This window comes from Thalassophryne amazonica, chromosome 21, assembly GCF_902500255.1.
Source record: "Thalassophryne amazonica chromosome 21, fThaAma1.1, whole genome shotgun sequence".
Classification (NCBI taxonomy): domain Eukaryota; kingdom Metazoa; phylum Chordata; class Actinopteri; order Batrachoidiformes; family Batrachoididae; genus Thalassophryne; species Thalassophryne amazonica.
Window position 1 is genome coordinate 28,501,332 of NC_047123.1, and position 20,986 is coordinate 28,522,317.

Sequence of the window (20,986 nt, forward strand, 5' to 3'; positions counted from 1 at the left end):
ATTTTTGTCTGCAACAGCCATTGCGATTTAAAAAAACAGACTCAGGTCATAATTTTTGCAGACTTTTGTGCTAAACATAATAGATAATAGGTGTTTTGTTCATCAGTCCACATTACTTAATGCAACTTTTTTGACAAGTGTACTTAAATTGAAAGACTTTTTTATATTAATTGAGATTATTGCAGTATTCTCAATCTTTGTTAAACTGTATTAAATTGTGTTTCTTCTTAGTAGGTTTTAGAATTCAATAAATACATTCTGGACTTTAATGTAAAGGCACTGATCTGTTTAAAATCAGCACTCACTGAAGATGGAAGTAGAAGCGAGACAGATTTCACGCAAAGCAGTTTTATTCTATTTTACTCAAAGTGTTGAACTTGTCTTGACATTCACTTATCTTGGCAGTGACAGTTATGTCTCTGGGTCCTCAGACTATGAGATCAGGACACGCCTGGGAAGTGCTTATGGAGTCGTGAGGTCAATGGACAGAGGTGGTTTTTTGATGCTGATATTGCAGAATGAAGATCCAGGTTTCCTGTCTTACTGGCAATTATTGGATGTCTTCTATACCTGGACTTTTTGGAGGATCATTGGGCTGGAATGAGTGGAAAATGAGCGGTTACGTAGGGAGACTGATGAGGACTTAGCTTGCATTGTGAGCTATGATGTTGGCTTGTTTTTCAGGCATGATCCAGCTTGCAGGTGCCCCAGTGTAGAGGACCCCGGTGGCTGGAGAAGGCTAAGGGGTACACCCACTTTTCACCTGGCTGAACCAGATTTATTGTTAAGTTCGAGTCACGGGGATGGACTTGTTGTCTGCCTGGGTGGTTGCCATCTAGGACCCAAGGCAGTTTGTGGGTTTCTAATATTTAACTGATTTTTAGCCTTCACCTAAACTTGCTGCATTAATCACATCCAATCAGATATCTTATGGCCCTGGATATATGGACAATCAATCTATAGAATGGGGTTTGACTTGAGGTCTGTGCTTCAAACCATCTGTGTCTCCTTGGACAAGACAACTGATCTGTGCTCCACCCCGCTGTAAAATGGGTAGCAGCCTTGACTGGGGAAGTAAACTGCAATGGTCTGGGGTCCCTTCTAAGAGGACTTGTAGAGTCTTATACAATTCATGGTATGGTATCTGGGAATAAGCGCCTGTATAGGACTTCTTCTGGATAGATGCTCAACAGACAGCCTGACTGAATCATGCGTTGTCTTTATCAAACACATAATGGTTGCACCAAGCTGGACTTCATACTGCAGTTATTACCAGCATCTTCCACACAGCCTGAGTAAACAGAGCAATAATTACACTATTGTGGTTCTGAGGGGCCAGGCTCAAAGGTGTTGGTGGTCCAAAGACTTGCTAACGTGACGGTTTCAAAAACAAGCACGGGCCATTAAAATTTTGTAAACTCCAACGTAACAATTTACAATGCCAATACTGACAGCATTAAGGCTAGTAACTTATCTGTGCAAAAACTGCTAAATAAGTGCTGCAGGTTGAAATGCACATTAATAGCTTCTTGTTTGAGTTCAGCAAAAAAAAAAAAAAAAGCAAAACAAAAAAACGGTCATACATGAATACAAACTGAGATGTTTCTATAAATTTTCCCTTCATTCCTCTAATGCAATTCCTGAATATCTAGAACACTATCTAAAATTACCTGTATTTAGTTACTGCATTAAGTTCTGTTATTAAAGGGTTTACAGATGTCGCCACTAACTCCAAACGGTGCGATTATTTCCGTCACATCAAGGGGGATTGTCAGAACGGCTTGTTTCAATACGAAATTGCAAGAAAAAACAACTTCCACATCACTTTTGTGAATTATTGCACCTTCTTTGCTGACATCCTAGGATTGTTCCTCACCAAGTGAAGAAGCATACAAGGACTTGACATAAGGTCAATGCTTAAAAACAATCTAGCAGCAGTCATCAAAAGACACTTTGAGGTGTTTTGGCCAAAAAAATGAGGCATAAGAAGGCTGTCAGTTCTAGTTCCTGCTGAGGCTAGGAACTAGCAGATCTTGTGATTCCTGCTAGAGCTCTCCGGGTTTCTGGTTGCAGGTGTTGCAGACCCTGACCGGGTGGTCCCAGCCACGGCAGGGGACAGGGCGTCGCTTGGGAGAGCAATCGTCACACACTCCTCTGCCACAAGCACGACAGTGGTGGATGGACAGACATGGAGAGAATTCCCTCTGGCACTCGCAGCAGGACTCGATGTCTTGGTCTGGGACCCAGTAGGACGGGCGTGCGGCATCCTTCACCAAACCTGGGGGGAGACAAATGGTGAACTCAAAAAGCAGACGAGAATCAGTCACAAAATCAAGTACAACAGACCAGATGTTACCCTTTGTCTTATATACCCCATACACCTGACTATATATAGCTAGCAAGATATAACTGGATAGGTCTTTAAGATCCTTCAAAAGGAGGGATCATATTATGAAGCTCCAATACCCCTTGCAACAGGATCATTTCATCATATGGAGCAGCAATTCTACCCTTGACTTCCACATACTGGATTTGTACCCGGTCTCAACCAGTCAGTCCAATCAACCTGCAAAGGAAACATTTTTGCTTGTATCTGTGATCTTTTGAGAAGTGGGAATGGATTGTTGAGTCCGTCCAAGTGGTTGCCATCCAGGATCTGGGGCAGTTTTATGGTGTGGATGCAGTAATGCACATGCTCCCAAACTTGACTTATCCATGAGCTCATTCTTATGGTCACTAGACAAAAGTCATGACCATAAGAGAGTTGATACAGTAATGCACAGCAATGGCTTAAATATTCCTAACATCATGGAAAGCCCGTGCAGAGGGATGTCTACGAATCTCCTGGCAGATCTGTTGCTCACCAAGAGGAATATCAATGGCACCAACTACAGCTCCCAATGTGTTCTGAACAGCTTCTCCAACTTTCCTGGCCATCAGGGTACTTCCTTCCTCCTCCAGAGCAGCATCTAGCAACTCTACAAGAAGAAGAGATGGACTCCATGACATCAGACAAAACAAGTACAAAAGCATCTGCGGCTCAAATGTGGGTAATCAAACACACACCCGTTGGGATACCCCTGTCATGGAAGCATCCATCGCACACTCGAACAGGGTCAAGCCCCCAACCCCTCTCTGGGACCGGACGGGATTTGGAGGAGCAGGCATCACAGAAGCCCTCTCCACAGGCACGGCAGTGGTGCTTAGTGTCGTTGGCCTGGAACTCCTCGTGGCACTTATGACATTTCTGCAACACAAAAAAATGAGAATGTCAAAGACTCCGTGGCCTTCAATGGGTTGCACATTCTACTCTCCGTGGATTTCAGATCTCAACCAAACATTGAAGGGTTTAAACCCTGAAGGGCCATTGCTCAGTGGAAGACCTACTCTCTGAACCACATCTCTTCAGACCTCAACACTGCTATATTTGGGGAACATTTTTGTGATATGCCTAAGGCATATCATAATCGGTGAAACCTTAATTGAGACATAAAGCTGAATTCACTTCTTTTGAATATTATTCTTGTAATTCCTACATTGACTTTAATTTAACAAACCTACCACGATAAGAGAGTTAGGTTTCCAGTAGGCTGGAGCAATCTGGTCAGTAAGCCAGGATGTGACTGCTTTGGCGGGCTTGAGACTGAGTTCAGACACTGACTGGGAAATGAATTTCACTCCATCCAGCAATCTCTGGGCAGCATTGTTGTTGTCCTTCAATAAGCCATCAGACTGCAAAAAAGTCAAAGGTCTGCATTGTCATTTCTAGGTATCTTCATAAATGCACTGTGCTGCAATTAGCAATGGGCCAGAAGACATGAGACATGAACTTGTTTTACTGGCTTTACCCCAGGCCAGATGTGCTGGATCTCTGTTCTGACCACTGTTTCCACTGGATCCTGGTTTCCATACCAGTACTGCCTGCTTCTGTAGATCACTGCACAGTTGGGGCACTCTATGACATACCTGGACAAAATGACCTCAATGCCAACATGATGGAGACAGATCAAGTGGTCCTTTGGTCTTGGATTGCTTTAAGTTACTTAATGTTTCTATTACAGCTGCACTTACCCAGACCAGGCGTAAACAGCCAGGCCAAACCACGATGAGTCTGAAGAGGCTGTTGCTTTTGGAACTACTATCACCTCCTGACCTCCCTCATAGCAAGCCTATGAAGTTCAGCACAGACTCTCAGATCCTTCTCAAGCAGGCATCCCTCAACATTATCACTTGTGGGGGTCTGTACTTGCCTTGCAGGTGTAGATCTGGTTATTGTACTGTGCAGAATAACGGCACAGATGTTTGGCTTCATGGTCAAGCCCTTCCTTGAGGTGATTCATGCTTCTCTTACAGCCTAAACTGAAAGGGAAACCATCAAAATTTGACAAAACGTCAAAATTTGCTATACTGCGCGACCTTGGGAAATGAAGTTATACAATGCACTTGGGGGTGTGTTAGAGAGGAGAAAGACACATACCCACAGCTCAGGCAGATGCTTGCACAGGTAAAGTAGTCATCTGGAAAGAAGCAGTTACCCGTCATGTGCTCATCTGGTATCTCCCCACTAAAGCAGTCACTGAGGGCCTACAATATGGGAGTTTAATTTCATTAGACAATGGATTGGGATAATCCATGCAATGCTTTGGGATAATCAGAGAATCAGCTATTTCTAAAAATACATACTCTTTATATTCAATATATGGCAACTGTTCCCTTGTGAGCTGGGGTATTGTCCTGATGGAACAGTACCTCCTTTTCCAGCTTTCCTGTCTTTCGTGTATGAGCATGTATAGATTTAAATTTGAAATAAATAAAAAAATATCAATGTTTCACCACTCTTATTGGCCAACGTACTTGCAGAGCCTTGTAGATGACTCTCGCGCAACGTGGTGAGCGGGTGGTGGTGTTACACAGTTGTTGCTCCAAATTGCATAGAAGACCACTGAAGTCTGTGGGAGGGTTATAAGTTCGAGTTCCACAGTACCGGATGTAGCTGAATGCTTCTGGAAGCAAGCCTAGTTTCCTGAAACGCTCCTGGAGGAGACGCTCAGTTGATTCAGATGGTTTGTCTAGAGATGCAAAGACAAAGACAGAGCATTATTCCAAACTGAGGAATGTTTTTTTTTTTATCTTGACTGACTAATCAGTTCAGCGCAACGTATTTAATGCACCTGATCCGAGCAACTTCGTGTGAACTGTCTCATGGAAGATGATTACAGCAGGGCCCAGAGTTGACAGCGGGACTTCCAGTCCACAGCGGGTGGTTATTGCTTTCAACTCCTTGGTGAAATGCTTCAGGTAGGCATCTGATGCATCGCCAAGGAACTTGAAGAGATCATCATGGAGACGGTCAGCACGAGTTCGATAAATAATCACATCGGAGAGAGCCAGTACCTTGAGAAGCAGTCGGGTTCGCTGACCCTGGTTTGCCCCTGATGACAAATGAGAAGACGGAACTCAGTGCCTTCTACTTCAACTGAACAGTTTAAAGTGGTACATAAGGGGGGAAAAAAAAAAAATCCTCCCACTACCATATGCCCCATACCAGTCCCAAGTAGTCCTTCTGTGTCGATGACAACCACATGGTGGACAGGATCTAGAGCTGCCCAAACACCCACTGTGCAAGATTCCTGTGTTGGGAAGGTCTTGAACACTTCTCTTCCAAGGAAAAATGTGTGGTTCAGGGTATGGGACTTGCCCTCGCCAGTGTTCCCAAATATGGAGACCACCTTGAGGAGCTCATCTGGGTTGCAACCTAGTCTGTTCACAAAGTCGCCTTCATTGTTCACCTGAGAACCGACCCAAGAACAACAGATTGTTATAACATTATGTACGTATCAGTGCTTGTTAAACAAATGCCTGACACTTTACTGAGGGGAAGTACTTACCTGCATCTCTTCCTTCTCATCCACCAAAAGGAAACTGCACACCTTCTCCAGTTGGGTTTTCAGGAGTTCAGTCTCCTCATTGGTCATGTTATCCTCCTGTGGAGGCTTGGCTGGAGGATAAGCAGTCAGTGGATGCTTCCTCTTGTTGACTCCACTATGGGTGCGTCTCTGACAGTCCAAGCACATGTTGATCTTACAACCTTGGCAGCGCACAGCTGCTCGAAGCCGCCCGCTGTTGCCGGAGCAGGTGGTGTAACTTTTGCAGGAGTCACAGAACGGAACGTGCCCTGGCTCAATCCGGGCCCGGTCATGATTCCTCATCCGCTCTTGGCGGTGAAGCTCCAGTTCGCATCGGGCACACTGCAAGCTTCTGCATTCATCACATTCAAATGTAGCTTCATCTGTACCACCGCAGGCGTAGCTCTCTTGGCAGATGAGGGCTGTGTTCATTCCTTTATCTACACATGGACCTTGACTGCTCATCTCAAACCTGGCAGGTCAAGACAATACCCTTGGTGTTCATAACACACTATGACTATTTATAAAAGCAACTGATTGCGCTAATATTGAGAATATTCTGTAATACAGTAGTCAGCAAATTCAAACACATGCTCATTCATGTATTTTTAGAAAATCTTGGTGTTGACTCTGAATGTTTCAGATTAGGCCTGATTGAGTTGCCATAAAATGGAAAAACCTTGAAATGGCCATTTCTGTCCACAGCAATATCTTCAAAATGCAAAGTGCAATTTGTATCAAACTTGAGGGATAAACTTGGTGGACCATCCTCTCGCACCACAGGTCATGTCAAGGTCTTAGGTCAAAGTCAAAGAGGCCAGAGGTCATTGTCAAAAATACATTAATGGCCATATCTCAGGAACTCTGAGACACTGAAACTTGTTTTTTGTTATAAACGTCTAGTCTTTTTGGGCTAACAAACCTCTGATATCAATAATGTCATGTGGCAACAACAGGTGAAGTTGAAAAATTAGCTAGCAGCAGCAAATCACTGCAGCCATCTGAATGCTTTGGTATTTAATCTGTTGATCAACGATGGAAATAAATAGCTTTGAGCGATTTGCACGGCAACCAGTCAAATTCTGGGTACGTGATGGAACTCTGTATCTGTGTTAAACCTACAAGTGCAATCGGAAGTGCCAGAAGAATAGTCGGTATGTAATATATTGGGATTGAACCAATAACAACAACTTTATTAAGGTAAACTGATTTTTAACTGTTCTATGCCAGAATCAGACCTTCTCAAACAAATTTAATCCACTTCATGCTTTAAATTAATTTGAACCACATATTCTATTTTGCACTTATCTGAAATGGCGAAACGTTAAACTGGTTTTAATCTGGACACAGCAGAAATAATTCACTTTTGAACTATTCCACATCATGGAGTTGCTTTAAAATCACTTGAAATAACTTTAAAGTTGTTTTAAAACAGATACTTGATAAATTGGTGTAAAACAGATGGAACTGGATTTGACACTGTATTGTGTTTTCGTGAGTTTACACTGTTAATTACGTCATAGACAGTTTGTTACAATTAATCATAAACGTAATGGTCTGTTTTATCACTAAATGCTGTTATTGTGGAACAACACGCGTTATTTTAAACCAGTGTGTCGCCGTTGAGTTAAAACATCACATGGAATTCACTTTGTCCACTGATCTAGAAAAAGATCTTAAATTACACACTGACCTAGAAGTGAGCTCGACTCCGAAGGTCGCCGATTGACTCTCTTATTATTACAGAAATGTTGAGTCATTATAGAAAAAAAAATGAACATTTGAAGATGCCCAGTGTCTGATATCTCGGAAAGAAAACCGAAACAGCTTCAGGAACCTTGTAGATGTTTTACATCAGCTGATCGGTTTGTTTTCATCCAGAGTTCAAATGTCACTATTATCATAGTGCATTCTGGGAAATGAAGGATTTACTTCCGATGATGGATGATGGATTTACTTCCGGTACGTGTCTCCACAAAATTATACATAGATATTCTCAAAGAAATGACTGTGTCATCACACCACCTCATGCGATTCTCTCAACAGATGTTTCATTTAAAATTTAATTAGGATCGTTTTTATATTGCTGACAATTTTGATATTTCTTGATTTTTTTAAAAATATTTCAGGCCATTATATTTCTAGATATCTTTATATATGTATTTATGCATACATGTGTGCTCTTTATGTACACTTTTAATCACACTAATAAATTAATTATAAATTAATATTCATGAATTTACTTATGGAAATACAACATGTGCTGTGGAGTTTAAGATTTCAAACTTTTACAATTGAATACACAAATTAGAGTGGCCGAAAATAGATATTAAAAAAAAAAAAAAATCTAAAAACACACAAGGAGATTTTTATTGCCTCAGTGATTGTGAATCAGCTGCTTGATATGGCGTGTTTGGCTCCTCCTTTCGTCGACATTTGAATCACTTTGACACACGCCTCGAAGCACTGCTCTGAAGGCTTCAAAACGTTTCGGAATGTTGCAGAGTCTGAGTCGTAGTCTCGTTACATTACGTATTTTTAGTTACACCCCCCCCCCCCTTTTTTTTTCTTTCTGAAGTTTCTTTTGTTGAACCTTCTCACGTGTTTTGTTTTGTAGCAGTCGCTGGGGAAAAAAAACAAAAAACGAAGCTTTTTACACTTTGGTGTGCGGCTAGCACTAGCTACGTGCTGACCTTAGCTCAACTGCGATCATGGCAGATGAAACCTTCACGGACATCAACGGAAACGTGTTGTCGCTCGACTGTCAGAGTCACTCCACTTTCTGCAGGGAGATCACCATCAGCTCCCCTAAAACCTCCGTTAGCAGACTGCTGGTGTGCAGCTGCTCCGTGTGGCTGGTAGCCTACACCGTGTTCTTTTTCACAGAGGTAAAACCGCCACACTGCGCTGAGCAACGAAAATCATCACAAGAGTTTAGGACACTTGGGCAGGCTGTGCTCTGCAAAATTGTGATGTTTTCATAATTTATCTGGGAACATTATTGTCAGATTATTTTACAGCTGCAGCTATTTTGATAATTGATTATTTGAGTCTCTGTTGTTGCTAAATGTCCATTTTTTCTCATTTCTGCTTGTGAATTGTGAATGTCGGTTCCTTTTACTAGGTTTTTGAATCTTCTCTGACAACAAACTGAATATATTTTGGTTATGGGCAAAACAAGACATTTGAAAATGTTATCTTCCCAACATTTTTAATTTTGATTCCATTTTATGGATCAAAAACAAATTGATTGAGAAAATGAAAGGCATCAGAGGGCTGCATACTTGTGTGCGCGACACACCACAATATAAATGTAAAAGTAAATGTACATAGGTATGTAACAGTGTTTTTGATTATGTATGACGTCATTATGAAGACAATCATATCCAATCAATCACATGCTTTAGATCATCCATTTAGTGTATTTTTGGACCATGTTGGGACACAAAGGGCACATAGGTAGGAGTCAGTGGTTAGTTTTTTGTTAGCAATTCAAGTACAGATCAGTCCGTATTTACTTGAGAAATATCTACTTTTGCTGGCAGTGGACAGCTATTTAACTGACATCGATGCTCTATGTGTGATCTTTCCCCGTTTTCCAGAACACTGCTTTTTTATCCAGCGCTATCCTCATCACGCTTGTTGGAATGATTCTTTACATCCACTTTGTGAAGGTGGACCACGAGTCCTTGCTGCTCATTGGCTCATTAGGCCTCCAGGTGTCATCCATCTACGCCTCAGGACGTGAGACCACCGCGTTCATCGAGATGAGCAAGATTAAGGACGTTGTCATCAATGAAGCCATTTATATGGTGACAACATTAAATCATTACTCTTGGATGCTTTTAATTCATGCAGCATTTTAATTTTCTAAGATATGAATTTTGTGATATTTTTATTTCAGCACCATGTCATCTATTACCTCTGCGTACTCTTGAAAGACAGTTCAGACCCTGATGCAGTGTCAAGTGTCGTTCCGTTGTTTCAGGTAAAAATAAACAATAGTTTTTTCTTTAAAGATGAAGATTGTTTTTCATTTTTGTCTTCTTGAATACAGTTTTGTCATGGCAACTTTGTCTTCAATCATGCATTTCTAACAGATGTCCTTTCTTAATTTCTTTTCAGAGTTCAAAGCCAAGGCTGAACTGCTTAGTGAAAGTCTACAAGAGCTGTCAAGAGATCCTTTCAAAACAAACTAACATTGTAATATAACATAATCTGAAGTTTCTGCCTTCACAAGCCACTTTTAATATTTTTGATGGAGTATTTTTCTGAAATTTACCTCTTAATGATGAAAATATAGCATGTTGAGCACAAACATCATAGCTACTACATCATATTACCCTTATTTGACTGTCTTTGTAGTCTATGAATGATTTAATGACTTCAAAAATGTTATGTACCTCATGCATGTTGTGTATGCTGTTGGCAGTCCCCTCAACTACTTCATTATTGTGACGAATGGCCTCTCTAAGTTTAATTTATAATAGTATTACTTGATGTTTTGTATTAATCCTTAAGTTCTGAATAAGGCTACGCATATACCCTGTAAAATACAGTGTGCGAATAGATACATTGAATGAGTCCAACTCCTCCACTTGTTAAGAGGATAACTCCAAAACAGTAAATGCTGTCATCTTGTATATCTCCATTTGAAAACAGCATATAATGAGGGTAAACCAATTAAAATATGGTGAATTTTGATGCACCAGGTCAATCAAAATGCTACTTTGTTTTGCATGTGTAATAATACCTCATAGATCTTCCAACCCCTGCTGAACACTGTCACCTGCTGCATGATGGAAAAATAGGAGCAGGTGTGGTTGTCAATGACAAGAGACACTGTTTCTGTGCTTCAGAGAAGTTACATTGTAAAACTTAAATAGCATGATCATACCTATAAACAACTCCACAGAACCGATTTTGTATGAATATAGTCACTAATGAAAAGTGTATGATAGTGATGATTTCTGCACAGAAATGAATTAAATGCTGTTTTCCTGATTGTTTTACTGTGACAGAGTTTTAGGGCCACATTGAATTTCTTTTTTTTTTTTTTTTTTTTTTTTCTTTTTTTGGACTTTGAGAATAAAGTCGTAATTTTATGAGAAAAAAGTCATAATATTATGATGATAAAGTCGTAATATTATGAGAATAAAGTCGTAATATTACGAGAATAAATTCGTAGTATTACGAGAATAAATTAGCAATTTTCCGAGAATAAAGTCGGAATATTATGACTTTGTTATTGTAAAATTGCGAATTTATTGTCGTAAAATTACGAATTTGTTCTTGTAATATTATGACTTTATTCTCACAATATTATGACTTTATTCTCGTAATATTACGACTTTATTCTCGAAGTCTAAAAAAAAAAAAAATTCTATGTGGCCCTAAAACGCAGAGGTAACATTTAAAATCTTGTTAAATACAACCATACTTCCACACAACCCTGCAGAAAGGATTTTGGTCAAATGTAGCCATAAATAAAAAACAAAACAAAAAACACATTATTCACTGCACAGAAATGTGCTAAATCTGAGAAGTAAACCTTTATTTTCCTGATTGTTAAACGAAAGTTACATTATAAATCTTAATCAATCATACTTCCACACAACCCTGCACAAAGAAATACAAATATAGCCACAAACAAAAGTCACATGATAAACACTTTATGCACAGAAGCGTGTTAAATCAGAGAAACAATTTTATTGTTTAAAAGAGGTTATGTTCTAAAACGCTACACTGTCATAAATCCACACAACCCAATGGAAAGGACTTCTAATGAATGCAACCAAAACAGACACTTCTTCCTTCCTTCCCTCTCTCTCTCAACCTGTGGTTTTGAAGTTACAAATAACTTGTAATGAACTTGTTTTCAGTTTCTTTCATTTGTTTTCCAAAGCCAAGTTGTGGTGGCCACCGAGAACTGCAGCCTGGCAGTTGTTTTATCAGCACTACTATTCCTATCCTGTAGAGGGCAGTATTACACTGACCCATTCTCATCTACTTAAACAGAATCACCCCAAATGTGAGCATTTAAAATGTGCTTTGTGCCCTGTTTGTGTTGTTGGTAAGAGAATTTTAGAAATGCTTAAATAAATGTTTCTAATTAACATTTATTTATATCCTGCTGTCCCACTGACTGCTTTAGATCTGCTACATGTAGATTATGCTGTTAGAAGTTTGAACGGCTCCTTGTTCCTCATTCATTCCACATCCTCGGTTGATGTCCGTTTAGTTTGTCTGGCACCGATTTCTCCGATAGGATTATAGATCAGTATGGTGCACGTGTCATGAGGTATATGTGGATTTTAAGATGCCTGGTGGCCACACTAGCTTTGATTGCCCACAGTTTAAAGTTCAGCCGTCTTTACGGCTCTTTTGACCGGTGTTTCCCCTCCAGGCTTTTGTGGTCTCGTCCATTTCAGTTCTAGACGAGCATCTGAGGCCGTTATTCAGGACGGTGTGTGAACTCTCTGCTCTGCAGGTCATGAAAATAATTACAAGGGTGTGATTTTCACAGGGTGAAGCGTTGTGAAGCCGTTACGCGGCTGTGAAGAGTAGCTTTCTGCTGGGTTAATGGTCTCTCCTGGAGGTGCCAAACAGCTGGGGTTCCAGGCAGAAACTGGCAGTGACACCTTCAGCCTTCTCTAATAAACAATCAGTTCCTCTAAATCACATGTAGCCCGCAACCTCTTCTTATAATACGGTAATAACCACATGCACACAGGGGTGTGAAATGTTTAGGGTTTAAAAATAACAGGCAGTGATGACTTAACTGTATTTTCTGGTCCTGCTGGTTTTCATTGCGTCTTTCAGTGTGAGCTCATGTTTCCACACCTGTCTTTTTGTTTGGCTCGCTCACCTGATTACTTCGAAATATTTTATTCAAAGTTTGGTGAGAAAAGTTGCATGTGGGCTGTAACGGATAATTAAATCTGGGGGACTAATATCACAGAGATTCAATGGGAAGACCATTGCAGGTCACAGCAAACTCATTTGTGCCTAAACTAAATTCATTCATGGGTTTAAGATTCAAAATGGCATCCAAAATGTCCACCAATAGACCCTTATCATTGAATCTCTGATTGATTACATTTTTTGACTTTGTCAAAAAATGTAATCTGTTAAATAATGTTGAATAATGATGCTTAAAATTGAAAGATTGTATTGTAAAAAGGGGCAGAAAATATAAGACTTGTTCTTCCCTCTGCTCCTTTTCATTCAATGTCTTGCAATATATTCATTTCTGCTTTCCCTTTTTTTTTTTTTTTAAATGAATGAAATAAATATTGAGAAAAAAACCCAACACTATTTTGGTGGCCATCTTGGATAACTGGCTTGAGGTCAGTTTATATTTCTGGGAACATCCTGATTGTGTTTTGGGATCATCTAAGGAACCTAAAAAAGTTGGTTTGGTTTAGACCTGGGGGGTGCAAAGGTAGTGGTCATAGCTTCCCTAGTACTGCTACTGTGACCTTTAACCTGGTACGCTAGCTGTCACTCAAAGCAGTACACTGCTAATTATTCATGACTTGATTGCTTAAATTGGTTTAAACTGAGGAAGTTATTGCACCTCTGCCCCCACCTCCCATATAGATGTAATGATTGAGGAAACTAGCTACTGATCCAAAAACCAGGTTTATTTTTTGTTCTTTTTATACCACACTAAGTGTTTATTTCTGCTATAAAGTTGGACATGGGTATTGGCTTGCTTTTGGAGACAGCCTCAAGTGGCTGTTCAAGGAACTGCAGATTTTGGCACTTCCATGTAGGCTTCATTTTTCAGCACCGGAGGTTGCCACATGGTTCAATATTGGCCTTTGCTTAATCTTAATAGGGAAAACCTGTAAATGTGTTCCCTTTGTCAAGGTGGTCTTGGTTTTAGACACCATTTCCTTGCATTGCATTGGAGGAATGAGCAACGTTATGAATAGAAACAGTCATCAAGAGAATGCAAAGCATCGGGGGTCACCAAAGTACACACTAAATATGAATGAAATTGGTCAGCTGGTTTTTGACATATTGTGCTAATAAGGGTGGCAATGAGAATATCTTGAATATCCCGCTGCAGCTTTGAAATGTACCCTAAGGTCACGGTAATTGACGAAAACTGACGGAGGGACAGATGGACATGCCGATTGCTTTACACCCCACTGTGTTTCTTACTGGGGGATAAAAATATCGTTGAATCGGATCTGGATTGTCTTATGTGTCCGGATCTGCAAGGATTCTGTGAAATTATCTTGTGGCGTTTTGTGTGCGTGTGCTGAAGGCCTGGAGCCTGTTTTCGCACGTGCATGTTAAAAACATACTCTACATATTGTGAGATCAGCCAGTAAATCACACATTCGGCGCTGCAGCGACCTCGTGTAAAGCCGGTTTATTGCCGTTGGGCACAGACTTGTCGGTTGCTGTCGTATTGTGTTCCAGGTGCTGAGGGGATGAAAGCGGACTCGTGGTATTGTCAGAAATATCAGTTCATCCGCAGGTGGTAACGCTGTGTCGGTTTAGATTTGAATCTCAAAAAGTCTCCTCTTCCCGCCACGCTGATGACGTCACTAGCTCAGTAGCCATATCTCCCGTTCTCGCTGCACACGTGCGCTCAGGGTGTTGACACGCTAAATCAGTTTGTCGTGTGAAACGATTGCTGGGTTTTTCTTGTCTTAGCTTTTTGTTTTTTTTCCTCCAGTTCAACGTTAACCGGAACATGTCCACGTTAACGCTCTGCGGCGGAGCAGAGAGCAGGGTGGAGGCGTGATTTGCTTGGTGACTCTGCAGAACCGGTCTTGACACAAAGCCGCGTTTATGAAACACTCTGAAAACTTTTAACTGTACACAATAAGATGGAGCAGCTGTAGTAGGCCCACCCCCAACACACACACACACACACACACACACCAACAAAAGCATCCTTAGATGTGCACTTTGGGGCCGTCACTTATGGCACATCTGGAAAGAAAAAGCATTTTCTGCACAAGTTTGGAAGTTTTAGTTGAAATCTGGGTTAGTAGGTTCAGTGGGGAGGTGATAGTCTCGTGGTTAAGCAGTGGGCTTCAAACCAAAGGTAGTAGTAGTTTTAGAAAATCTTGGTGTTGACTCTGAATGTTTCAGATTAGGCCTGATTGAGTTGCCATAAAATGGAAAAACCTTGAAATGGCCATTTCTGTCCACAGCAATATCTTCAAAATGCAAAGTGCAATTTGTATCAAACTTGAGTGATAAACTTGGTGGACCATCCTCTCGCACCACAGGTCATGTCAAGGTCTTAGGTCAAAGTCAAAGAGGCCAGAGGTCATTGTCAAAAATACATTAATGGCCATATCTCAGGAACTCTGAGACACTGAAACTTGTTTTTTGTTATAAACGTCTAGTCTTTTTGGGCTAACAAACCTCTGATATCAATAATGTCATGTGGCAACAACAGGTGAAGTTGAAAAATTAGCTAGCAGCAGCAAATCACTGCAGCCATCTGAATGCTTTGGTATTTAATCTGTTGATCAACGATGGAAATAAATAGCTTTGAGCGATTTGCACGGCAACCAGTCAAATTCTGGGTACGTGATGGAACTCTGTATCTGTGTTAAACCTACAAGTGCAATCGGAAGTGCCAGAAGAATAGTCGGTATGTAATATATTGGGATTGAACCAATAACAACAACTTTATTAAGGTAAACTGATTTTTAACTGTTCTATGCCAGAATCAGACCTTCTCAAACAAATTTAATCCACTTCATGCTTTAAATTAATTTGAACCACATATTCTATTTTGCACTTATCTGAAATGGCGAAACGTTAAACTGGTTTTAATCTGGACACAGCAGAAATAATTCACTTTTGAACTATTCCACATCATGGAGTTGCTTTAAAATCACTTGAAATAACTTTAAAGTTGTTTTAAAACAGATACTTGATAAATTGGTGTAAAACAGATGGAACTGGATTTGACACTGTATTGTGTTTTCGTGAGTTTACACTGTTAATTACGTCATAGACAGTTTGTTACAATTAATCATAAAAGTAATGGTCTGTTTTATCACTAAATGCTGTTATTGTGGAACAACACGCGTTATTTTAAACCAGTGTGTCGCCGTTGAGTTAAAACATCACATGGAATTCACTTTGTCCACTGATCTAGAAAAAGATCTTAAATTACACACTGACCTAGAAGTGAGCTCGACTCCGAAGGTCGCCGATTGACTCTCTTATTATTACAGAAATGTTGAGTCATTATAGAAAAAAAAAATGAACATTTGAAGATGCCCAGTGTCTGATATCTCGGAAAGAAAACCGAAACAGCTTCAGGAACCTTGTAGATGTTTTACATCAGCTGATCGGTTTGTTTTCATCCAGAGTTCAAATGTCACTATTATCATAGTGCATTCTGGGAAATGAAGGATTTACTTCCGATGATGGATGATGGATTTACTTCCGGTACGTGTCTCCACAAAATTATACATAGATATTCTCAAAGAAATGACTGTGTCATCACACCACCTCATGCGATTCTCTCAACAGATGTTTCATTTAAAATTTAATTAGGATCGTTTTTATATTGCTGACAATTTTGATATTTCTTGATTTTTTTAAAAATATTTCAGGCCATTATATTTCTAGATATCTTTATATATGTATTTATGCATACATGTGTGCTCTTTATGTACACTTTTTAATCACACTAATAAATTAATTATAAATTAATATTCATGAATTTACTTATGGAAATACAACATGTGCTGTGGAGTTTAAGATTTCAAACTTTTACAATTGAATACACAAATTAGAGTGGCCGAAAATAGATATTAAAAAAAAAAAAAAATCTAAAAACACACAAGGAGATTTTTATTGCCTCAGTGATTGTGAATCAGCTGCTTGATATGGCGTGTTTGGCTCCTCCTTTCGTCGACATTTGAATCACTTTGACACACGCCTCGAAGCACTGCTCTGAAGGCTTCAAAACGTTTCGGAATGTTGCAGAGTCTGAGTCGTAGTCTCGTTACATTACGTATTTTAGTTACACCCCCCCCCCCCTTTTTTTTTCTTTCTGAAGTTTCTTTTGTTGAACCTTCTCACGTGTTTTGTTTTGTAGCAGTCGCTGGGGAAAAAAAACAAAAAACGAAGCTTTTTACACTTTGGTGTGCGGCTAGCACTAGCTACGTGCTGACCTTAGCTCAACTGCGATCATGGCAGATGAAACCTTCACGGACATCAACGGAAACGTGTTGTCGCTCGACTGTCAGAGTCACTCCACTTTCTGCAGGGAGATCACCATCAGCTCCCCTAAAACCTCCGTTAGCAGACTGCTGGTGTGCAGCTGCTCCGTGTGGCTGGTAGCCTACACCGTGTTCTTTTTCACAGAGGTAAAACCGCCACACTGCGCTGAGCAACGAAAATCATCACAAGAGTTTAGGACACTTGGGCAGGCTGTGCTCTGCAAAATTGTGATGTTTTCATAATTTATCTGGGAACATTATTGTCAGATTATTTTACAGCTGCAGCTATTTTGATAATTGATTATTTGAGTCTCTGTTGTTGCTAAATGTCCATTTTTTCTCATTTCTGCTTGTGAATTGTGAATGTCGGTTCCTTTTACTAGGTTTTTGAATCTTCTCTGACAACAAACTGAATATATTTTGGTTATGGGCAAAACAAGACATTTGAAAATGTTATCTTCCCAACATTTTTAATTTTGATTCCATTTTATGGATCAAAAACAAATTGATTGAGAAAATGAAAGGCATCAGAGGGCTGCATACTTGTGTGCGCGACACACCACAATATAAATGTAAAAGTAAATGTACATAGGTATGTAACAGTGTTTTTGATTATGTATGACGTCATTATGAAGACAATCATATCCAATCAATCACATGCTTTAGATCATCCATTTAGTGTATTTTTGGACCATGTTGGGACACAAAGGGCACATAGGTAGGAGTCAGTGGTTAGTTTTTTGTTAGCAATTCAAGTACGGATCAGTCCGTATTTACTTGAGAAATATCTACTTTTGCTGGCAGTGGACAGCTATTTAACTGACATCGATGCTCTATGTGTGATCTTTCCCCGTTTTCCAGAACACTGCTTTTTTATCCAGCGCTATCCTCATCACGCTTGTTGGAATGATTCTTTACATCCACTTTGTGAAGGTGGACCACGAGTCCTTGCTGCTCATTGGCTCATTAGGCCTCCAGGTGTCATCCATCTACGCCTCAGGACGTGAGACCACCGTGTTCATCGAGATGAGCAAGATTAAGGACGTTGTCATCAATGAAGCCATTTATATGGTGACAACATTAAATCATTACTCTTGGATGCTTTTAATTCATGCAGCATTTTAATTTTCTAAGATATGAATTTTGTGATATTTTTATTTCAGCACCATGTCATCTATTACCTCTGCGTACTCTTGAAAGACAGTTCAGACCCTGATGCAGTGTCAAGTGTCGTTCCGTTGTTTCAGGTAAAAATAAGCAATAGTTTTTTCTTTAAAGATGAAGATTGTTTTTCATTTTTGTCTTCTTGAATACAGTTTTGTCATGGCAACTTTGTCTTCAATCATGCATTTCTAACAGATGTCCTTTCTTAATTTCTTTTCAGAGTTCAAAGCCAAGGCTGAACTGCTTAGTGAAAGTCTACAAGAGCTGTCAAGAGATCCTTTCAAAACAAACTAACATTGTAATATAACATAATCTGAAGTTTCTGCCTTCACAAGCCACTTTTAATATTTTTGATGGAGTATTTTTCTGAAATTTACCTCTTAATGATGAAAATATAGCATGTTGAGCACAAACATCATAGCTACTACATCATATTACCCTTATTTGACTGTCTTTGTAGTCTATGAATGATTTAATGACTTCAAAAATGTTATGTACCTCATGCATGTTGTGTATGCTGTTGGCAGTCCCCTCAACTACTTCATTATTGTGACGAATGGCCTCTCTAAGTTTAATTTATAATAGTATTACTTGATGTTTTGTATTAATCCTTAAGTTCTGAATAAGGCTACGCATATACCCTGTAAAATACAGTGTGCGAATAGATACATTGAATGAGTCCAACTCCTCCACTTGTTAAGAGGATAACTCCAAAACAGTAAATGCTGTCATCTTGTATATCTCCATTTGAAAACAGCATATAATGAGGGTAAACCAATTAAAATATGGTGAATTTTGATGCACCAGGTCAATCAAAATGCTACTTTGTTTTGCATGTGTAATAATACCTCATAGATCTTCCAACCCCTGCTGAACACTGTCACCTGCTGCATGATGGAAAAATAGGAGCAGGTGTGGTTGTCAATGACAAGAGACACTGTTTCTGTGCTTCAGAGAAGTTACATTGTAAAACTTAAATAGCATGATCATACCTATAAACAACTCCACAGAACCGATTTTGTATGAATATAGTCACTAATGAAAAGTGTATGATAGTGATGATTTCTGCACAGAAATGAATTAAATGCTGTTTTCCTGATTGTTTTACTGTGACAGAGTTTTAGGGCCACATTGAATTTCTTTTTTTTTTTTTTTTTTTTTTTTTTCTTTTTTTGGACTTTGAGAATTAAGTCGTAATTTTATGAGAAAAAAGTCATAATATTATGATGATAAAGTCGTAATATTATGAGAATAAAGTCGTAATATTACGAGAATAAATTCGTAGTATTACGAGAATAAATTAGCAATTTTCTGAGAATAAAGTCGGAATATTATGACTTTATTGTAAAATTGCGAATTTATTGTCGTAAAATTACGAATTTGTTCTTGTAATATTATGACTTTATTCTCACAATATTATGACTTTATTCTCGTAATATTACGACTTTATTCTCGAAGTCTAAAAAAAAAAAAAATTCTATGTGGCCCTAAAACGCAGAGGTAACATTTAAAATCTTGTTAAATACAACCATACTTCCACACAACCCTGCAGAAAGGATTTTGGTCAAATGTAGCCATAAATAAAAAACAAAACAAAAAACACATTATTCACTGCACAGAAATGTGCTAAATCTGAGAAGTAAACCTTTATTTTCCTGATTGTTAAACGAAAGTTACATTATAAATCTTAATCAATCATACTTCCACACAACCCTGCACAAAGAAATACAAATATAGCCACAAACAAAAGTCACATGATAAACACTTTCTGCACAGAAGCGTGTTAAATCAGAGAAACAATTTTATTGTTTAAAAGAGGTTATGTTCTAAAACGCTACACTGTCATAAATCCACACAACCCAATGGAAAGGACTTCTAATGAATGCAACCAAAACAGACACTTCTTCCTTCCTTCCCTCTCTCTCTCAACCTGTGGTTTTGAAGTTACAAATAACTTGTAATGAACTTGTTTTCAGTTTCTTTCATTTGTTTTCCAAAGCCAAGTTGTGGTGGCCACCGAGAACTGCAGCCTGGCAGTTGTTTTATCAGCACTACTATTCCTATCCTGTAGAGGGCAGTATTACACTGACCCATTCTCATCTACTTAAACAGAATCACCCCAAATGTGAGCATTTAAAATGTGCTTTGTGCCCTGTTTGTGTTGTTGGTAAGAGAATTTTAGAAATGCTTAAATAAAATGTTTCTAATTAACATTTATTTATATCCTGCTGTCCCACTGACTGCTTTAGATCTGCTACATGTAGATTATGCTGTTAGAAGTTTGAACGGCTCCTTGTTCCTCATTCATTCCACATCCTCGGTTGATGTCCGTTTAGTTTGTCTGGCACCGATTTCTCCGATAGGATTATAGATCAGTATGGTGCACGTGTCATGAGGTATATGTGGATTTTAAGATGCCTGGTGGCCACACTAGCTTTGATTGCCCACAGTTTAAAGTTCAGCCGTCTTTACGGCTCTTTTGACCGGTGTTTCCCCTCCAGGCTTTTGTGGTCTCATCCATTTCAGTTCTAGACGAGCATCTGAGGCCGTTATTCAGGACGGTGTGTGAACTCTCTGCTCTGCAGGTCATGAAAATAATTACAAGGGTGTGATTTTCACAGGGTGAAGCGTTGTGAAGCCGTTACGCGGCTGTGAAGAGTAGCTTTCTGCTGGGTTAATGGTCTCTCCTGGAGGTGCCAA

General features: G+C 39.4%; 3 protein-coding genes across 7 annotated transcripts; 2 read left to right on the plus strand and 1 right to left on the minus strand.

Moving 5' to 3' along the window:
- Window positions 1–1,234: 1,234 nt before the first annotated feature.
- On the minus strand, window positions 1,235–16,274 carry zfyve1 (zinc finger, FYVE domain containing 1). Of its 3 annotated transcripts, none has more exons than XM_034162216.1 (13): window positions 16,074–16,274; window positions 5,889–6,378; window positions 5,546–5,789; window positions 5,172–5,432; window positions 4,855–5,069; window positions 4,478–4,584; window positions 4,251–4,359; window positions 4,072–4,169; window positions 3,849–3,966; window positions 3,562–3,732; window positions 3,067–3,247; window positions 2,865–2,978; window positions 1,235–2,278 (listed from the first exon to the last, which is right to left on the minus strand). In XM_034162216.1, exons 2-13 carry the CDS (start codon window positions 6,369–6,371, stop codon window positions 2,046–2,048), a joined length of 2,334 nt encoding a protein of 777 aa, XP_034018107.1. In that variant the 5' UTR covers window positions 6,372–6,378; window positions 16,074–16,274; the 3' UTR covers window positions 1,235–2,045. The 3 variants fall into 3 exon arrangements, with proteins under 3 accessions (XP_034018107.1, XP_034018108.1, XP_034018106.1); XM_034162217.1 differs by lacking the exon at window positions 16,074–16,274 and adding an exon at window positions 7,600–7,816 and having other exon boundaries at window positions 3,079–3,247; XM_034162215.1 differs by lacking the exon at window positions 16,074–16,274 and adding an exon at window positions 7,600–7,816.
- On the plus strand, window positions 8,384–10,644 carry pigh (phosphatidylinositol glycan anchor biosynthesis, class H). Of its 2 annotated transcripts, XR_004558469.1 has the most exons (5): window positions 8,384–8,794; window positions 9,509–9,718; window positions 9,811–9,894; window positions 10,032–10,208; window positions 10,263–10,644. XR_004558469.1 is itself a non-coding variant. In XM_034162233.1 (4 exons), exons 1-4 carry the CDS (start codon window positions 8,618–8,620, stop codon window positions 10,116–10,118), a joined length of 558 nt encoding a protein of 185 aa, XP_034018124.1. In that variant the 5' UTR covers window positions 8,384–8,617; the 3' UTR covers window positions 10,119–10,644. The 2 variants fall into 2 exon arrangements, 1 of the variants encoding a protein (XP_034018124.1); XM_034162233.1 differs by having other exon boundaries at window positions 10,032–10,644.
- A 659-nt stretch (window positions 16,275–16,933) lies between the features above and the next one.
- On the plus strand, window positions 16,934–19,119 carry LOC117503067 (phosphatidylinositol N-acetylglucosaminyltransferase subunit H-like). Of its 2 annotated transcripts, XR_004558470.1 has the most exons (5): window positions 16,934–17,269; window positions 17,984–18,193; window positions 18,286–18,369; window positions 18,507–18,683; window positions 18,738–19,119. XR_004558470.1 is itself a non-coding variant. In XM_034162234.1 (4 exons), the coding sequence occupies exons 1-4, from the start codon at window positions 17,093–17,095 to the stop codon at window positions 18,591–18,593; spliced, it is 558 nt and encodes a 185-aa protein (XP_034018125.1). In that variant the 5' UTR covers window positions 16,934–17,092; the 3' UTR covers window positions 18,594–19,119. The 2 variants fall into 2 exon arrangements, 1 of the variants encoding a protein (XP_034018125.1); XM_034162234.1 differs by having other exon boundaries at window positions 18,507–19,119.
- The last annotated feature ends 1,867 nt before the right edge of the window (window positions 19,120–20,986 follow it).

Excerpts from the sequence above, each read along its gene's own strand:
- LOC117503067 (XM_034162234.1), top strand. The coding sequence starts at position 17,093 with ATGGCAGATGAAACCTTCACGGACATCAACGGAAACGTGTTGTCGCTC. Across the intron at positions 18,194-18,285 it reads TCAATGAAGCCATTTATATG|CACCATGTCATCTATTACCT; the intron begins GTGACAACATTA and ends TTTTTATTTCAG. Across the intron at positions 18,370-18,506 it reads GTGTCGTTCCGTTGTTTCAG|AGTTCAAAGCCAAGGCTGAA; the intron begins GTAAAAATAAGC and ends ATTTCTTTTCAG.
- pigh (XM_034162233.1), top strand. The coding sequence starts at position 8,618 with ATGGCAGATGAAACCTTCACGGACATCAACGGAAACGTGTTGTCGCTC. Across the intron at positions 8,795-9,508 it reads CCGTGTTCTTTTTCACAGAG|AACACTGCTTTTTTATCCAG; the intron begins GTAAAACCGCCA and ends CCCGTTTTCCAG. Across the intron at positions 9,895-10,031 it reads GTGTCGTTCCGTTGTTTCAG|AGTTCAAAGCCAAGGCTGAA; the intron begins GTAAAAATAAAC and ends ATTTCTTTTCAG.
- zfyve1 (XM_034162216.1), bottom strand. The coding sequence starts at position 6,371 with ATGAGCAGTCAAGGTCCATGTGTAGATAAAGGAATGAACACAGCCCTC. Across the intron at positions 5,070-5,171 it reads CACGAAGTTGCTCGGATCAG|ACAAACCATCTGAATCAACT; the intron begins GTGCATTAAATA and ends TTGCATCTCTAG. Across the intron at positions 3,733-3,848 it reads TCCAGCACATCTGGCCTGGG|TCTGATGGCTTATTGAAGGA; the intron begins GTAAAGCCAGTA and ends ACTTTTTTGCAG.